Source organism: Corythoichthys intestinalis, chromosome 20 (genome assembly GCF_030265065.1).
Source record: "Corythoichthys intestinalis isolate RoL2023-P3 chromosome 20, ASM3026506v1, whole genome shotgun sequence".
In the NCBI taxonomy this organism is placed as follows: Eukaryota; Metazoa; Chordata; class Actinopteri; order Syngnathiformes; family Syngnathidae; genus Corythoichthys; species Corythoichthys intestinalis.
The window spans coordinates 7,021,962-7,038,937 of NC_080414.1; the positions used below are offsets into that span (position 1 = coordinate 7,021,962).

At 39.4% G+C, this 16,976-nt stretch overlaps 1 protein-coding gene across 3 annotated transcripts in view; it reads right to left on the bottom strand.

Moving 5' to 3' along the window:
* Window positions 1–6,090: 6,090 nt before the first annotated feature.
* Window positions 6,091–16,976, bottom strand: part of shrprbck1r (sharpin and rbck1 related) — a 37,408-nt gene continuing 26,522 nt past the window's right edge. The window contains exons 11-14 of one of the 3 annotated variants that reach the window (XM_057824891.1): window positions 14,576–14,755; window positions 11,414–11,512; window positions 11,188–11,331; window positions 6,091–6,319 (exon numbers count right to left, since the gene is read on the bottom strand). In XM_057824891.1, the coding sequence (XP_057680874.1) occupies window positions 6,239–6,319; window positions 11,188–11,331; window positions 11,414–11,512; window positions 14,576–14,755 (504 nt within the window). In that variant the 3' untranslated portion in view covers window positions 6,091–6,238. The remainder of the gene's footprint in view (window positions 6,320–11,187; window positions 11,332–11,413; window positions 11,513–14,575; window positions 14,756–16,976) is intronic. The other 2 variants (XM_057824893.1, XM_057824894.1) reach the window with 2 other exon arrangements.

Consider the following 16,976-nt stretch of genomic DNA (forward strand, 5'->3'; position numbering starts at 1 on the left):
GACATCGGTTATATAGGTAATTTAGATTGTTCCCATATGTTGTAAAAATACAATTGACCCTACCATTATTAAGTGAATTTTCATCATGTTCAGACCTACACTTACCCCTTTTCACTTGCTGAATGTGCCAGTCCATTTTTTTCCTCTCAAACGCACGTTTGATTGGCTGATGACTTGACCTCGCCTCACACAGACTCAGAGCCTCCTAAGAGAAGGGATATTAGAAGTTTTTTTCAGCCAGCAGCAGCACCAGCAGCCACTGTAAAAAGATGTTGTGGAGGTGGGGAACACACCACTAATTTTGCTACTGAAAGTCCGACCAGCATCAGAGTTAGCATAACATTAAACTGTTTGAATTTGCTAACCTGCAAAACTCGAGTAGGAAGCTGCTTAGAGAAAAGTGTCCTTCTGTATGTTTTTCGATGTGTTGCTATGGCCATAACTCAAAAACTACGTGGTCAATTATTATTATTTTTTTTTTTTAATGTGACTTTTGAGACAGTGAATAATGCATTTAATACAATTCAACAGAGTAAAACACTCAAGAACGAAATCCGAAAAGCTCTTCAGCTACCCTTTAACGTTAGACTGTGTGAAATGTAGTGAACCGAGGTTCACCCCTTTCTCCTTAATTTTTTATTTTATTTACGTGGTCTTACAGCAGAAGGAAGCTTTCATTTCTTGCTGAGTTTGGCTGTGTTTGTGGACAAAAGCAGTAGAGTTTTACCTAAAGGAAGGCTCAATTTTTATTTTTGTTACTCCCTGACCAAGACGTTTTTTCAGTTAGATCTAATTTCTTTACTTAAATAATGTTGAGTGGTCTTAAGACAAATGTTTTTTAGTTTGCATTCCTGTATAACTAAGAGATAATTAACAAGTTTGTATGTATTGTGTATGCTAATATAATTGAAGTTCAAATATTGCAATTTCAATTTGCTAATAAAATCCAGACAGTTATTGTGGAAGTTTACAAAATGTTTCCTTAGTAGTTTTTGAATACAAAGGTTTTAATTGAATGGTGCATCACCTGAACCAATCCATATTAAAGTTAATATACAGATTTATTTTTCAATGATCATTTAGCCTCTTAATGAATTAGTTTCATATTAGTGAGAAATGTAGTCGGACCCCCGTTAACCCAATCATTTTGGTATTATTAATGTCACGTCCCCAGCAAAAAGTTTACACAGAGGTAATGCTTATCATTGTTAGAAACAATAATAATTTCAGTATGCTTTATAGAACACTTTCTATTGAGTTTGAGAGCAATACTAAAATTTGAATGAGCTACAGATACAGTGGGGCAAATAAGTATTTAGTCAACCACTAATTGTGCAAGTTCTCACACTTGGAAATATTAGAGAGGCCTGTAATTGTCAACATGGGTAAACCTCAACCATGAGAGACAGAATGTGGAAAAAAAACCCAGAAAAATCACATCGTTTGATTTTTAAAGAATTTATTTGCAAATCATGGTGGAAAATTAGTATTTGGTCAATACCAAAAGTTCATCTCAATACGTTGTTATATACCCTTTGTTGGCAATAACGGAGGCCAAACGTTTTCTGTAACTCTTCACATGCTTTTCACACACTATTGCTGGTATTTTGGCCCATTCCTCCATGCAGATCTCCTCTAGAGCAGTGATGTTTTGGGGTTGTCGTTGGGCAACACGGAATTTCAACTCCCTCCACGGATTTTCTCTGGGGTTGAGATCTGGAGATTGGCTAGGCCACTCCCGGATCTTGAATTACTTCTTACAAAGCCACTCCTTTGTTGCCAAGGCTGTGTGTTTGGGATCATTGTCATGCTGAAAGACCCAGCCACGTCTCATCTTCAATGCCCTTGCTGATGGAAGGAGATTTTCACTCAAAATCTCTCGATACATGGCCCCATTCATTCTTTCCTTTACACAGATCAGTCCTCCTGGTCCCTTTGCAGAAAAACAGCCCCAAAGCATGATGTTTCCACCCCCATGCTTCACAGTGGGTATGGTGTTCTTCGGATGCAATTCAGTATTCTTTCTCCTCCAAACACAAGAACCTGTGTTTCTACCAAGAAGTTCTATTTTGGTTTCATCTGACCATAACACATTCTCCCAGTACTCTTCTGGATCATCCAAATGCTCTCTAGCGAACCGCAGACGGGCCTGGACGTGTACTGGCTTCAGCAGGGGAACACGTCTGGCAGTGCAGGATTTGAGTCCCTGGTGGCGCATTGTGTTACTGATAGGGGTGTTAAACGATTAAAATTTTTAATCGAGTTAACTACATCTTAAAAATTAATTAATCGTAATTAATCGCAATTCAAACCATCTATAAAATATGCCATATTTTTCAGTAAATTATTGTTGGAATGGAAAGATAAGACAAGATGGATATATACATTCAACATACGGTACATAAGTACTGTATTTCTTTATTATAACAATAAATCAACAAGATGGCATTACCATTATTAAAATTCTGTTAAAGCTATCCATGGATAGAAAGACGTTCTTAAAAGATAAATGTTAGTACAAGTTATAGAAATTTTATATTAAAACCCCTCTTCATGTTTTCGTTTTAGTAAAATCTATAAAATTTTCAATCAAAAAATAAACTAGTAGCCCGCCATTGTTGATGTCAATAATTACTTACACTATGCTCATGGGTGCTGAAGCCTAAAAAAATCAGTCGCACCCAAGCACCAGCAGAGGGCGGCAAAACTCCGAAAAACACAACAAGTACAGCTTTCACTGTGCTGTCATTTCAATCTGTTTGAGCAGGGCATTTGTGCGTTAATTGCGTCAAATATTTTAACGGGATTAATTTTAAAAAATTAATTACCGCTCGTTAACGCGATAATTTTGACAGCCCTAGACTTCCTGATAGTAGCCTTTGTTACTGTGGTCCCAGCTCTCTGCCCTACTGTATTTGTACAAATTTGGATATTTTATTGATAACTTGTGATTTATGAGGCATCTCATAAATACTCGTGAGTGGTTAAAGGGTCTTTAATGAGCATCAAGGCACACCAGACAACACACCGATGACATTTGATTACATTTTAAGACAGTGCAGTATTTTTTTATATGGCTTTTCAGTGCAAGACGTGTTTCAGGAGGTACCGTGTTTACGGAGATTCTCTTTCTTCAAAGACGGCACTTTTTTGAAAGTACTCAGTGTTTAAAAATCATGCAAATCAAGCAAACGATGGAAGGAAAACCCTCAGATAAATACAATAGGTGGGGAATACTAGCTTATACACCGTGTTTATATTAGACCATTAATTAATATGCTACTTACCCAGTAGACATTGAGTTCCACATTTAACTTTTCTGCTTCTTCATCCGCTATAATAGTATGTCAAACAGAGACATTGTTTCCATTCATCAGGCAGGAAATCAGATTATGGAATAAAGCACATATGCTTCAAAATCTGCATTGCACGGGGCAGACGGATTAACACCCTGATTGAGAGTTTGTGCACAAGTAAAAGGCAACTGTGGTGTAATGTATTGCATCTTAGTAACACACACCTGAAAGGCTACTGTTGCAGAGGAAATCATTGGAAAGGCACAGCATGCAATTCATTACAATGTCATGATTCTCCATCAATGAGAATTTCTTGTGTCAAAAAGCTCAACCGTGATGGTAAGAAACAGTCAACAAAACTTGGCCATTTTATGTTACAACCCCTAGCAAAAAGTATGGAATCACCAGTCTCGGACGAGCACTCACTCAGACATTTTATTATGTAGAACAAACTCAGATAAAAATCTTGAAAAAATAATGAATTAGTTCAAAAGTGTAACTCTTTAGCATTCAGAAACACTAAAATAAATGAATAAAAAACGTTGTGGTGGTCAGTGAATGTTACTTTTATAGAGCAAGTGCAGGGAAATACATATAGAATCACTCCATTCTGAAGAAAAAAATATGGAATCACTCCATTTTGAGAAGAAAATACAGACACACCCAGTCAATTTCCTTTCCTTAATTGGGCCCCTGCCTCAGATTAGATCTGCTCGTTAGTCAGCAGTTAAAAACTGCATTCATGACACCTTAGAGGGCTGCTGGACCAAGTGGATTCACAAGAACCATGGCTCCAACAAGACAGATGTCTCTTGAGACCAAGGGGAGGATAATCAAACTTCTTGAAGAAGGTAACGCTACACGTATGGTTGCCAAAGATGTGGGCTGTTCCAGTCAAAAATCTGGACCAAGTACAAACAGCATGGCAAGGTTGTTAAAGTTAAGTGTACTGGTAGACTGAAGAAGACATCCAAATGTCATGACAAACAACTAAAGGCCATATGTCTTGAAAGCAGAAGATGTACAACAAGACAAATGAAGAAGAAACGGGAGGAAGCTGGAGTCAAGGTATGTGACAAAACTGTGCAAAATCGCCTAAGGGAAATGGGATTGTCATACAAGAAAGCTAAAAGGAAACCATCACTGACACTTAACTCATTTGCTCCCAAAAACGTATAAATATGTTCTATTTTCAATTGTTTCAGTGTCCCTAAAATGTATTTACACATCTTTTACGTTTTTTTTTTTTGTTGACAAGAAGCATCTCTAGGTTCTGATGCAATTAAGCTGCAATGCACAATGCTTAAAAACCATTTTAAAGCAATAAAACTGGCCACTGGAGTGCAGTAGCACATATGGTAAGAACTCATCTCGGGCCAAGAAAGGAAGTGAAGAAAAATAGTCAGGAAACGGAAGTTGGAGGGATCTTGTGAAGACGCGTGAGAAAAATGTGGAGAACGATCGGGGGAAAAAAGGCAAACGACACTGGAGGAATGTTTTGAAAAAAAAACGAAACCATCGTCAAAGAAGGATTCAAAAAAATCTATCTCGATGAGACAGACGGTGATGAGAGAGAAGTTTACCCCGTCTGCCGAGGCGGCCACAACAGCGCGTTTTGCGGAGCTCACGTCACGTTACTCCTGAGCCCGAGGTTGATACCAACGATGATGATGAACAAAGTGAGACCGATCTTGATCCGGACTCATCAGATTACTGGGAGCCACCTCATTCAACCGGGAGCAGCCGAGAGCCTTCCCCGGACCTACCAACACAAGGAGGTAGCTGCTAGCTTATCTTATCTTGGCTTGAAAAATCGCTGACTTATACAATAATATTTCTAAAGAATGGAAAAAGACATGAACTAACTTCCATGTTTATATAGCAATAGAACAGAATTTTCTGTGGGTCTTGCAAAATCAGTCAAAATCCAGTAAAACAGCCAGGAGCGAAGGGGGTTGCTCCGGTGAAAATGGCTGGGAGTGAATGAGTTAAACAGAAAAGAACAAGACTGCAATGGGCTAAGGAGAGGCAATCGTGGATTGTGAATGACTGCATGAAGGTTATTTTCAGTGATGAGTCAAGAATCTGCATTGGACAAGGTGATGTGCTGGAACTTTTGTTTGATGCCGTTCCAGTGAGATTTACAAAGCTAACTCCCTGAAGAAAACATCAAAATTCCCTTGAGTCCTTGATGATATGTGCTGCATGTCAGGCAAAGGCCGTGGGGAGATGGCTGTAGTTAAAGTTTACGTTGAAATTTTAGACAGTTTTCCTATCCCTTCAATTGAAAATATGTTTGGGAATAATGAAATCATTTTCCAAGATGACAATGCATCATGCCACAGCGTTAAAACTGTTAAAGCATTCCCTTGGAGAAAGACTCACCCAGTCAATATCATGGCCTGCAAATAGCCCAGATCTCAACCGTATTGAAAACCTGTGGTGGAAATTGAAAAAAATGGTCCACAGCAAGTCTCCGAACTGCAAGGATGATCTGGCAACTGCAATCAAAGAGAGTTGGCAACCAATTGATGAAGACTACTCATCAAATCCATGCCTCAGAAACTGCAAGCTGTCATAAAAGCCAGAGGTGCTGCAACTAAATACTAGAGATGTGTTTTGCTTGTTATTTCTTTGTTTGTTTCTCATGATTCCATATATTTTTCCTCAGAATGGAGTGATTCTTTTATTCATTTCCTTTAGTGTTTCTGAATGCTAAAGAGCTGCACTTTTGAACTAATTCATTATTTTTTCAAGCTTTTTATCCGAGTTTGTTCTACATAATAAAATGTCTCAGTGAGTGCTCGTCCGAGACTGGTGATTCCATACTTTTTGCTAGGGGTTGTAAAACCCTTTTGAAAGTCCGTTTTTGGCAGAAATTGTTTCGAGACGTTTTGATTTTGAGGTCAAACGTTTCCAGGGGAGACCACTTTCAAATGGACTCAGTGACAGTTTTGACACTGTGGATGGCATTTTCTAAGGTTGACGTTGCAGCGGCATCCTCCACTGGTGTCGCCAGGACCCTGAAAAGCAAACAAATGCATGAAATACATAAAATTAGGAGTAGCTCCCACTTCAAACGAATTGGAAGTCTATGGTGGTCAATAGCAACCGATGAGTTCAATTTTGGGGCATTTCAGGTCAACGTGCCGATTACCCGTTTCAAGGTGTACCGTGGTATGAAAACGTCACGGTTTCAAAACTGCAAAAATTTCATACTGTCTCTGTGGTATTAGCTATTTTTGGGCTCCCAAAAATGGTCCCGAACGGTCCCCCACCAGTTGTTGCTCACTGTCAGTGAGTCAGCTGTGCTACACGATGGCTGGAGGAGTTGAAACTCCGAAATCGCTAGTATGGGAATACTTCAGCGGAAAAAAAGTTCCAGACGGCTGCAGCTGAGAGGAAGAGGGCCATCCGACATGTAAAACATGTTTGCGGAGGGTGGCTTCTGAGGAGGCAATACCTCCAATGTGATTTCGAATTTATACAAAATTACAGGTTAGTAAACATTGCCATGAACGTTTCCCAGCAGCTAGGGGGTGCTGCCAGGGATTTTGGGCCCCATGAAAAGATATCACTTTGGGCCCCACCACCAGTGCCGGGACACACACACACACATTAAGAGTATCAACTACGTAATTTCCTGCATTCTGGTGAATCTTTACATGCTAATTTGTGCATTTTCTGCATTTATTTAAGATGAAAATATATTTATGTAAACATACAGCGTATAGAGCAATAATGAATAGACTGATATCATCTATAAGAAATGTACTGAAGGCCATCTTTTACAATCTAAATATATTTTTATTAGAAATATTCTCAAAGCAAATACAATAATGAATGACTTAGAATAAATGTTTTGTTTGAAATTAACTATACTACAGTATACAATACTGTATACAACTGTTTTAGTCAAAGATGTCCCGATCGATCGGTGTCCGATCACGTCATTTTCAAAGTATCGGAATCGGCAAAAAAATATCGGACATGCCTTTTTTAATATATATCTATATTTTAATTAAATTGTTTTCTAATTGTATTTAACATTACAGACAAAATGTCTTACACTCATCCAGAGTCTTTAGTTTTGGCTTAAAGTAGGGCTATCAAATTTAACGCGTTAACGGCGGTAGTTAATTTTTTAAAAATTAATCACGTTAAAATATTTAACGCAATTAACGCATGCACTGCACGATCTACTAGCGCATTGTCACATTCAATCTATAATGGCACCGTTTTACCTATATATAGAGCTAAAAGGCAGCGTAAAATAAGTAGAGTGAATTTTGGCAGTCTTTGGAGCCTTTTTTTAATTGGCTAAAGCCTAACAATCCCTCTCTCAACAATTAGAAATATCGTGGGAAGCAATGTGGGGAAGCAAGGTAGTCATTGATCTTTTTCTTAACACCCTCTGTTATTTCCCAACGCAGAGAAGAAATATCAATTGGTGCCACTACGCACAGTCATGGTTGCACTTCCCATTATGCATTTGGGCAGAACAGTTAAACGGCTACAGTATCATTTACTGAAAGCTCAACAAATACACTAGATGGCAATATTTAGTCACAATATACAAAGTCACATTTATCCTTTAAGAATTACAAGTCTTTGTATCCGTGGATCCCTCTCAAAGAAAGAATGTTAATAATGTAAATGCCATCTTGAGGATTTATTGTCATAATAAACAAATACAGTACTTATGTAATGTATGTTGAATGTACAGTATATATTCGTCCGAGTTGTATTTTTTTCATAATGCATTGCCAAAATGTATATGATCGGGAAAAATTATCGGGAATCATTGGAATTGAATCGAGAGCAAAAAAAAGCAATCGGATCGGGAAATATCGGTATCGGCAGATACTCAAACTAAAACGATCGGGATCGGATCGGGAGCAAAAAAAACATGATTGGAACAACCCTAGTTTTAGTATGAAGATGATTGCTAAGGATTTGCCTGCTGTACTGATTAAATGTAAGCTAAAAGTGGACCAAACACTAGCTAGCAAACAATTACAGTATCTCATTATGGAGTAGGCTTAGCCTCATCTGGAAACTCGCGATCTCCACTATAGGCTACAGCTCCGAAGCCAGGTCCCTTGATAACAAACTAAATTCAATTGATGACAAACTAAATTCAATAAATTCTTGACAAACTGGATTCAAGCCGATTTTAAAAAAGAACATTTCCACACCAACTTTCAACATCTGCAGGATACCAAAAAATGCCGTCATTATTTGGAATTCATGGTTTTGATTAGGTGCATGTCGCTCATTGAGGCCGGGAAAATCCCGTATTTCTTACGGAGTGAGCTGGGACCTCGCTTCGGAGCTAAGATAATAGGTTAATTTTCAGCATTACACTGACACAAGACACCAGCCTTCCTTTGTGAAGTACTTTGTCACATCCTGTTGGCCTTTTTCTGCCCATCTCCTGTTTCTTTTCTTTCCTCTTTTGAAAACCCGATTTTTGTTTTGAAAACACTTTTGCACGACCGCGCTCTGCGCGCTTCGAGTCATTGACTGGTGTAAGTGCAAACCACTGCTCCCGGGTGGACCAAACCATTTAATGAAAATACTGAGGTTCGGGGGAGGGGGGGGGGGGGGGGGTATGCTCTCTGGTTGTTTACTTTTTACCAAAAACAAAACGAAAAAACGAAACCCTTCATTTTATTCCTATTAAAATTACACTGATTAATACTTAATAGGGGTGTAACGGTACACAAAAATCTCGGTTTGGTACGTACCTCGGTTTTGAGGTCACAGTTCGGTTCATTTTCGGTACGGAAAGAAAACAAAATGCAAAATATAAATGTGCTAGTTGTTTATTACACACCTTTCAACAATAGAGACATTAACCAAAGCTAGAATTCTGCTCAAAAAGTAGCGGGTATTTAAAGATAATAATCCAACAACAATTTGCCTTTCAGACCCCGCGTATTGGTCAACTTTCTTTCTGAAAGAAGAAAAAAGAAGTCCTGTGCTAAAGAGAAAAGCAATCCCAATGACAAAGATTTTAACATGTATTTTACAAATGAAATGCCTCAATGAATCTATTTTTTTTCTTATGAACTGTTTTCAAAAGCTTTATAGGTGGATTTTCTCAAGTTAAAGCGCAACACAGAAATTAATAAATTCAATTGTGTAAGCAGGATCTGTGTATTATTCTTATTATTTAATTACAGGTAGTTTAGCTCATTTCATTTTATTTAACTGGGCTATTATTTATTTTATTATGTGTTTATATTTTACAAATGCGATGTATTCATTTATATTGTATATTTTATGCTGTATAACTTTAGTTCCAATGTGTATATTAGTTCCAACTTATTTTGCTGTGGTAGGAGGGTTTTGTATTGAACACGGGGCCGTGTTGGTTATTATAGCAGAGAAGACAGCAGTAAATCAACAAAGACAAGTCAACTGTGCCCCAATCTACCACTCAAGAGATCTGATGGACTCAAAAAGTTACGATTGCATATTAGTTTGAAAATCGGCCGGATCCACTGTATTTTTACACGAGTGATTTCCGGTCTGCCCGATCCTAGCTAGCAGTATTGACGCAGGAGGGGCGCGTCTCGTGTCAAATAATAAACTCTGCCGTTCTTTTTGCGTGCGTTGCGTTGAGCCGCTTCTGGGATGCGTCTAACACGTGGCCGCACTGCGACTGGTGTGCATTGGCTGATTGACTTTAACGCCCGCGTATCACTGCGTTCTCGCGGCAGCCATGTTGCCACGCCTTTGACGTTTCTGGGTTATATACTGTCCTACCGTGTTGGTCCTCATTATAGTAGAGAAGACGGAGTAAATATAATCTACACAAACAAACTGTAACCCGATCGACTCACAGCTTCGAAAAGTAAGGGTTACATTACGTCAGAAACTCGTTCGGTACGCCTCCGTTCCGAACCGAGCACCCCGTACTGGAACGATTTAATACAAATACATGTACCGTTACACCCTTACTGGGAAATACTGATTGCTTGCAGGTCAGGCTCTAAGAATAGCCCAAAAAATCTGAAACTTCCCAGTGATAAACACTCATACTGTACATTTTTTTTTACATACAGTTTGTGGCTTCCATGTAGGTTTAGTTAGAATCGAATAGAATAAAATAGAATAAAAATAGAATAGAATGCTTCTTGGCAGGAGCATCGTGATAACCTCTTGAGATACAAAATATCACGATACATCACCATTTCGATATTTTGTCACATCCCTAATGTAAATATTGTTTCACTTGCATTCTTTCAATATAGTATGAAATGTACAAGAGTGATCCCTCGGTTTTCACAGTTAATGGGTAAGTTTTAAACATGTTACTGTCCCACCGAATTATTTTTAAAACAAGAATAACGCAGCAAAATGCTTGTCGTTACTAAATGCTTCATTGAGTGAGTCCACTCAAAGCCGTTCACACTGCTCACTTACACACACGATGTGTCGCCACATGTTTAACAAGCTAACCGAGTTGGCTCCTTTGAAGTGCAACGCTGCCAAGCTTCTTTGGCAAGATCAAAGGTTGTACGCCTGTCACTCATCGTTAATTTTAACAAACAAATTGCAGCTGCCCTGGTGAATAAGAAAAGCAGCAGAACGGAGGGTGTGAGGCTGTACGTGATCAGATCGGGACATCTCGATAAAATACTGTATTTAGCTTTTAATTGAAAAAAAAAAAAAAACTGCGATGCACTGAGGGCGTGACTTTTCAGCAAAGTAACGAGGGATCACTGTAGTTTATTTGGTCATAATCTTCCCAAAGAAAGTACTACTACTTTTATCAGCCTAATTTGTAACTCACACTGCAGAGATATTGACCATAAACAAGAGAATTTTACAGATTACAGTGCAACCAAAGCACCGCGTTTAAAAGGTCAGGGCTACGTACCTTTGGACCCCAGCGTCGCCCTCTAGTGACCCAGCAGATCTCTGTTTGACATACAGTGCAGCGCAGCCAATCGCATCCATCTCTCTTTTGCACAATGATGCCACACTGAGGACAGTGCATCGCCTCCCCAGATTGCACAAGGGTCTGTTAGTCAAACGCAAGATAAGAGATGCGCTAAATCCTTTGACATATGAATAAAACTGATAATGCTACACATTTAGCAAACCTGAAGTAGATGATTTGTCCTTCGTGCAGCGGAGTCGTTGATGGCGCGGGCTGCAAGATCGTCCTGGTATTGCTTACAGTTCATTCCCTCATGAATAGCCTGATAATGCAATGTTTTAGTATGAATTAAATTGCACATTTTTCAGTAATCAAACTTTTTATAGTCATTGTTCAGCATCGTATACCAGTAATCCCAAGCACTGGGTGGGGGGTGCATTAGCAGTAATGAATAATTTTGTAATGACCGCAATCTGGCCTGTACCTCTTGACACATCAATACTAATCTGAGTAGACATGTGTGTACGTTACCCTCTAGTGGTTGGCCGCTCTTACTGGGGTGTTTGAAGCTCAGCGTCAGTAATTGTAAACAGTAACTGTGAGAGAATTTTATTCATGCTTAAAACACAACCATTATACATCATATTTTGTATGAGAATATTATAGCATTATTCTGTTGAGTGTGCCTTCTCATGGCCTTGACTACTTGATCTGACTGCATCACAATATGCCCAAATATGGACTGTTATGTTCCTGTGTTGTTCAATATGCCCTGAATGAATACCAGGGAGGACTGTGGTTTCTTATCTTCGTTCTAGCTGGGACCGGTGATCAAGGTCTCAGCTCAAAGATGTTTTTGTATGGAAAAATACCCAGGTTTGTGAGATGATGAGTTTCGTTTCTGAGTAAGTTTCGTTTCACGGTGGGCTTCGGCACCGCCCTTTCAACAGTATAAATGTCCAGCCTCTATTGTACTTCTTTGTACTTTCTGGGTGATCACAGCTCCTGGCTGGGTCACATCATTTTGTACCCGAGAGCTCTTGTTTATAAAGTCTTCGAAGTAAAGCAATCCATGGTTGGGGTCGTATTCATTTCTGTAATCGAGCTATCAGGGTAACACTTGTCTTGGAGTTCAAATTGGAGCTTCCCTGACAGTAACGTTAGCTGCTGTGGGCGGCGACGTCTTTGGACAGCTTTTTTTAGGGGAAAATGCCACCTGTTGATCCAGAAGAGGAGCATGCAACCAAGTCCATTCTGCATAATATGTGGCTAAAAGCTAGCAAACAAGGAAATAAACGCGAATGCACTGAAAGCATCATATCTAGTCGCGAACCGTATTGCTAAAGGCAAGAACCCCTTCACAATTGGAGATAACTGGGGGTGATGACGTGGTTGGCCTGGACTGGGAGAATAGCTGCGCTAGCTAGCAAGCGAAGCTCGTATGTCGACTGGTATGATTTGTCACATTCTGCTGCTTGTCAAATTGTTTTGTTACAGAGCTGTGGGATGAGTTCCCAACGTTGGACCTTCATCCAATTCCACCTCTTTAGCAGTGTCTTTAAACCGATCCTAGGCGGCTTGCCGAGATATTGACTTGTTGCCATTTTACAGTTTGTACATCCCTTCGTTACTAGTTGTTGCATCATTGCCTTGTTTTTGTTTGTTTGTCTGTCTGCCTCTCAGCGCGGTTTTCCCCACATTTTAAAAAAAAAATTGATTCCGACCTACTGTCACAGACCCTTTTTGTGTCTCCCTTTTCGCAACCGTGTTTGTGTTTTCAATAAACCCTTTTACGAAATCCCTATGTTATTGTTGTCTCCTTGCTGTCTGAAGTAAGCCGCGTTTTCTAATTCCGTGGTCAAGCCAGCCGCGCTTTCATTTTAGTTGTGTTTCCCTTTCAGGTTTTACCGCGCCTACAGACAACTCATGTGGGTTGCGATTGCTTTATAAGGAAAATCATGACTCCGACGTCACGTGGAAGTGTAGTTCGGTGGTCTAAGCGCTCCTCTGTTGCACGGGAAATCCCGCTAGAAACCTTAATTTAGTAGCTCTTGCTGATTGTTTTGTGAAATATCAACAGTGTTGTCCTGCTCATCACATTTCCGCTTGGGTTTAAATTGGAACTCCATCTTCTTGTTTGGAAACACGGTAAGATTTGTTTTGTCATCTCGGCAAGAGAATATGCAATGTTGCTTTAGTCTTTAAAGGTCTGCGCTGAGTGATCCAGGCATGAAAATGGGTCAGGGGTTAAAAAGGTGAGAAGGGTGTGGAGGAAATATGTTCCGGTGTTCTGCCAAAATGTCCTTCGTCGGCGAAACGTCTACATGAGGGGGAATTTGACAATTTTAATTTTTCACATAAGGCTTAATATTAGAGTTAGCGGGGTTTTAATTACTTGAAGGAGTTGATTTCAACCACCATTGACTAGCGCTAGCTTAGCCACTCAGGAGCCCTGAAACTAACAAATAACTGGCAAACTGCACAGAATTGCCACGCCAAGCCACTTCTGGCTGCATTTTTGACACATGAAAAATAACGAATACGTACTACTGTATGACAGAAAATTTGAGTGGTTTTGTAACTGCGACGTTTTCAGAGCATGGTAAACCGTGAAGGTAACCGGCACATGCCCCCCCCCCCCCCCCACACGCCCCTTAAAAATGTTGTCCTCGGATCTACACGATTCACGTAGGTCATACTTTTTTACTTCAAAACGGCGAATTTTGCCGAAAGGTGAGAGATTTTCATGCCTGGTGATCATCAGATGCTAAATGTTATCCTAGCGTTAGCTTAGCATTCGCGTTAGCATTAGGTTCAGAATGGTGAGAGTCCTCTTAAAACACGGGCCAGTCTAAAGAACTGACACTTGGCCTTTCTAGCCAGTAAGTCTAGAGGACGTTAAACGCTCGGACAACCTTTAGGTAGGTTTAATTGAAAATAATGTAGTGCTTTTCCTGCTGAGTATATACTAGTATTATCATCGCAAAGTTAGCGTTGGCTTTGTAGACGCTACAATATAAGCTCATCTGTCTATGTTCATGTCTATGTTTCAAATATTTTTTAAGGGCTCCAAAGCAACCAAATATTCAAGATGTACAAGGAAGTTTAAAAAAAAAAAAAACACACACAAAAAATGTTTTGTTCTACACATTACAACACCACCAGAAACCTCATGCTAGCGGTCACGGTAAGCTAACAGCAAAATAGCATCACGCAAGCATGATAACGTCTGAAGTAGGAAGTATTTTACATTTGGATGCGCTTTTATTTCTTGATAAATTGCAGAGGTATTGGATCGGTACCGGCAGATTCTCAAAATCAGGTGACTTAAACTCTGTTGCAAAAATATGTGATCAGAACAACCCTAGTATACGGCAATTATTACCTTGCAAATGAGGCAATTTGCCTTGGTGCAGACAGGACAGGCAAACACATTAACCGTGTCCTCGTACAGGCACCAGCCCGTGCAGTCTGCAGTGGCGCAATGATAGCTGCCTTCACATCGGGACTCTGCCACAGATAGACATTTCTGAAGCCAACGCTCGAACTCCTCTGGTGAAACCAACTTTGAACGAAGAGGAAGAAAACAAAAGTTTAAACAGAATAGCAGCGCAGTGGTACCACCAAAATTTTATGTTGAAAAATTACATTAAGAACATTAACCACTCCAGTGTTGTTTTCGTCAAGAATGAAGATAATGAAAACATTTCGTCGACGAACTATTTTTTAACTCACTCACTCCCAGCCATTTTCACCGGAGCAACCACCATCGCTTCCAGCCGTTTAACTGGATTTTGACTGATTTTGCAAGGCCCACAGAAAATTCTGTTCTATTGCTATATACAGTTAACATGGAACCCACTAAAAGAAAGATTAGACTCTCATCTTTCCATTCTTTGGAAATCAGCATTGGAAAATAGCTTATTTGGAGCAATTTTCCAATTTCTGATGAAAAAACAGAAATTGAGCTTTTTGTAAAAGTATACATTTCAAATACAAGTTTGACTTTAGCACAGCTATTTTTTGCTTTTGTGGCATCCCAAACATCTGAATAAATTTTTCCTTCTACAAAATAACATAAACAACAAAACAAATAGAGCTTTTGATTGTGAAGTAACAATTTTTTTACACATAACTAAACTGAGAAGAGATGACACTGTTGTGGCCGCGGCTGTCGCCCTGGCCGTGCAACCTGGCCGTGCAACCCGACTGTTCCGTTCCGTTAAATCGGGTTACGCCTGGTGTCATATGTGTGTGAATTCTGGGGGGGGGACCTGTGTAATGACCACTACCTCATAATAGAATACACCTATGGAACTTGTGTGGGCATGTGCCTTGTGTTTGACGTTGTTCTCCACATTTTTCTCACGCTACTTACTTTCAACTTGTTTCCTGACTATTTCTCTTCATTCACTTCCTTTCCTGGTCGGATATGTGTTCTTACCAAATGCGCTACTGACCTCCAGTGGCCAGTTTTATTGCTTTAAAATGGATTTTCAGCGTTGTGCTTTGGAGCGAAGTTGCATCAGAACCCAGAGATTTCGCTTGTGAAAAAAAAAAACGTAAAAGATGTACAAATACGTCTTTAGGACACTGAAACAACTAAAAATAGAACGTATTTATGTTTTTGGTTTTTGGGAGCAAAGGAGTTCATGTCGATGACGTGACGAGCTGAAAACGTGGCCCGGGAGACAAGAATGTAACGAGACGAAATCCAGTTTTCGTCATACGAGACAAATGCGAGATGAAAATGCGACATTGTTTCTGTCATGTGTTCACAATGCGTGACATTTTCATGCTGTACGTGGAGTACGTCAGCTTGCATTGTGGCAATGATTGGGCCGTGCCGTTCATGTGACAGGTGCTACGCCTCTCCCTCCTCGCCGGAGTTTAGGATGTGTCTCAAGATAAGCTGCGCTCAGCCTTGCTTGCTTGGAAACACTGTAAGATTCGCATTCTTATCTTGGCAAAAGAGAATATGCAATGTTGCTTTAGCCTTTAAAGGTCTGCGCTGAGTGATCATCAGATGCTAAATGTAGATCCTAGAGTTAGCGTAGCATTTACGTTAGCATTAAATTCAGAATGGTGAGCGTCTTCTTAAAACACTGGCCAGTCTAAAGCAAAGCCACGTGGCTTTTCTGGTCAGTAAGTCTAGAGGATGTTAAACACAACTAGGGCTGCAGCTATCGAATATTTTAGTAATCGAGTAATCGACTGAAAATTCCATTGATTAATCGAGTAATCGGATTAAACATTTTTTTTAAGGTAAAGAGCGATTATTAATATACATGAGAAAACAAGACATTTCTTCTAATATTGAACCATTTTCAGTCAATCAATGTCTTTATTTTCGATATACATTGTTTAAAACAGCCAACAATTGCATCTCAGATGTGACTAGAATAAATAGACTAATTCACTGCTTTTACTTAAAAAAACTTCTAGAGCTTATAAAAAAATATATTTCAAACCTAAAAATGTCATTACGCTTGATAACACACATCACTTAAAAGTTAGGTGTTTTCCCCATGTGTTTCAATAGAATTTCCATTTGTGTCAAGCTATTTTTAAGTTCTAGTTTTAAATTAGTCTAAACTGTAAGTCCTGATAGGATTTTGAGTTTTTGCAGTGTTCAAAATAAATGTATGTATGATACCAGCTGTATTGGAGCATATTAGGGACCAGTGCTACTTGGTGTTTTATCCAGCAATGACTACTGAGCTAAAATTGACAGTTAGCATTATCAAGTTTTTATTTTACACCCCAATCACTCTACAGCACTATGT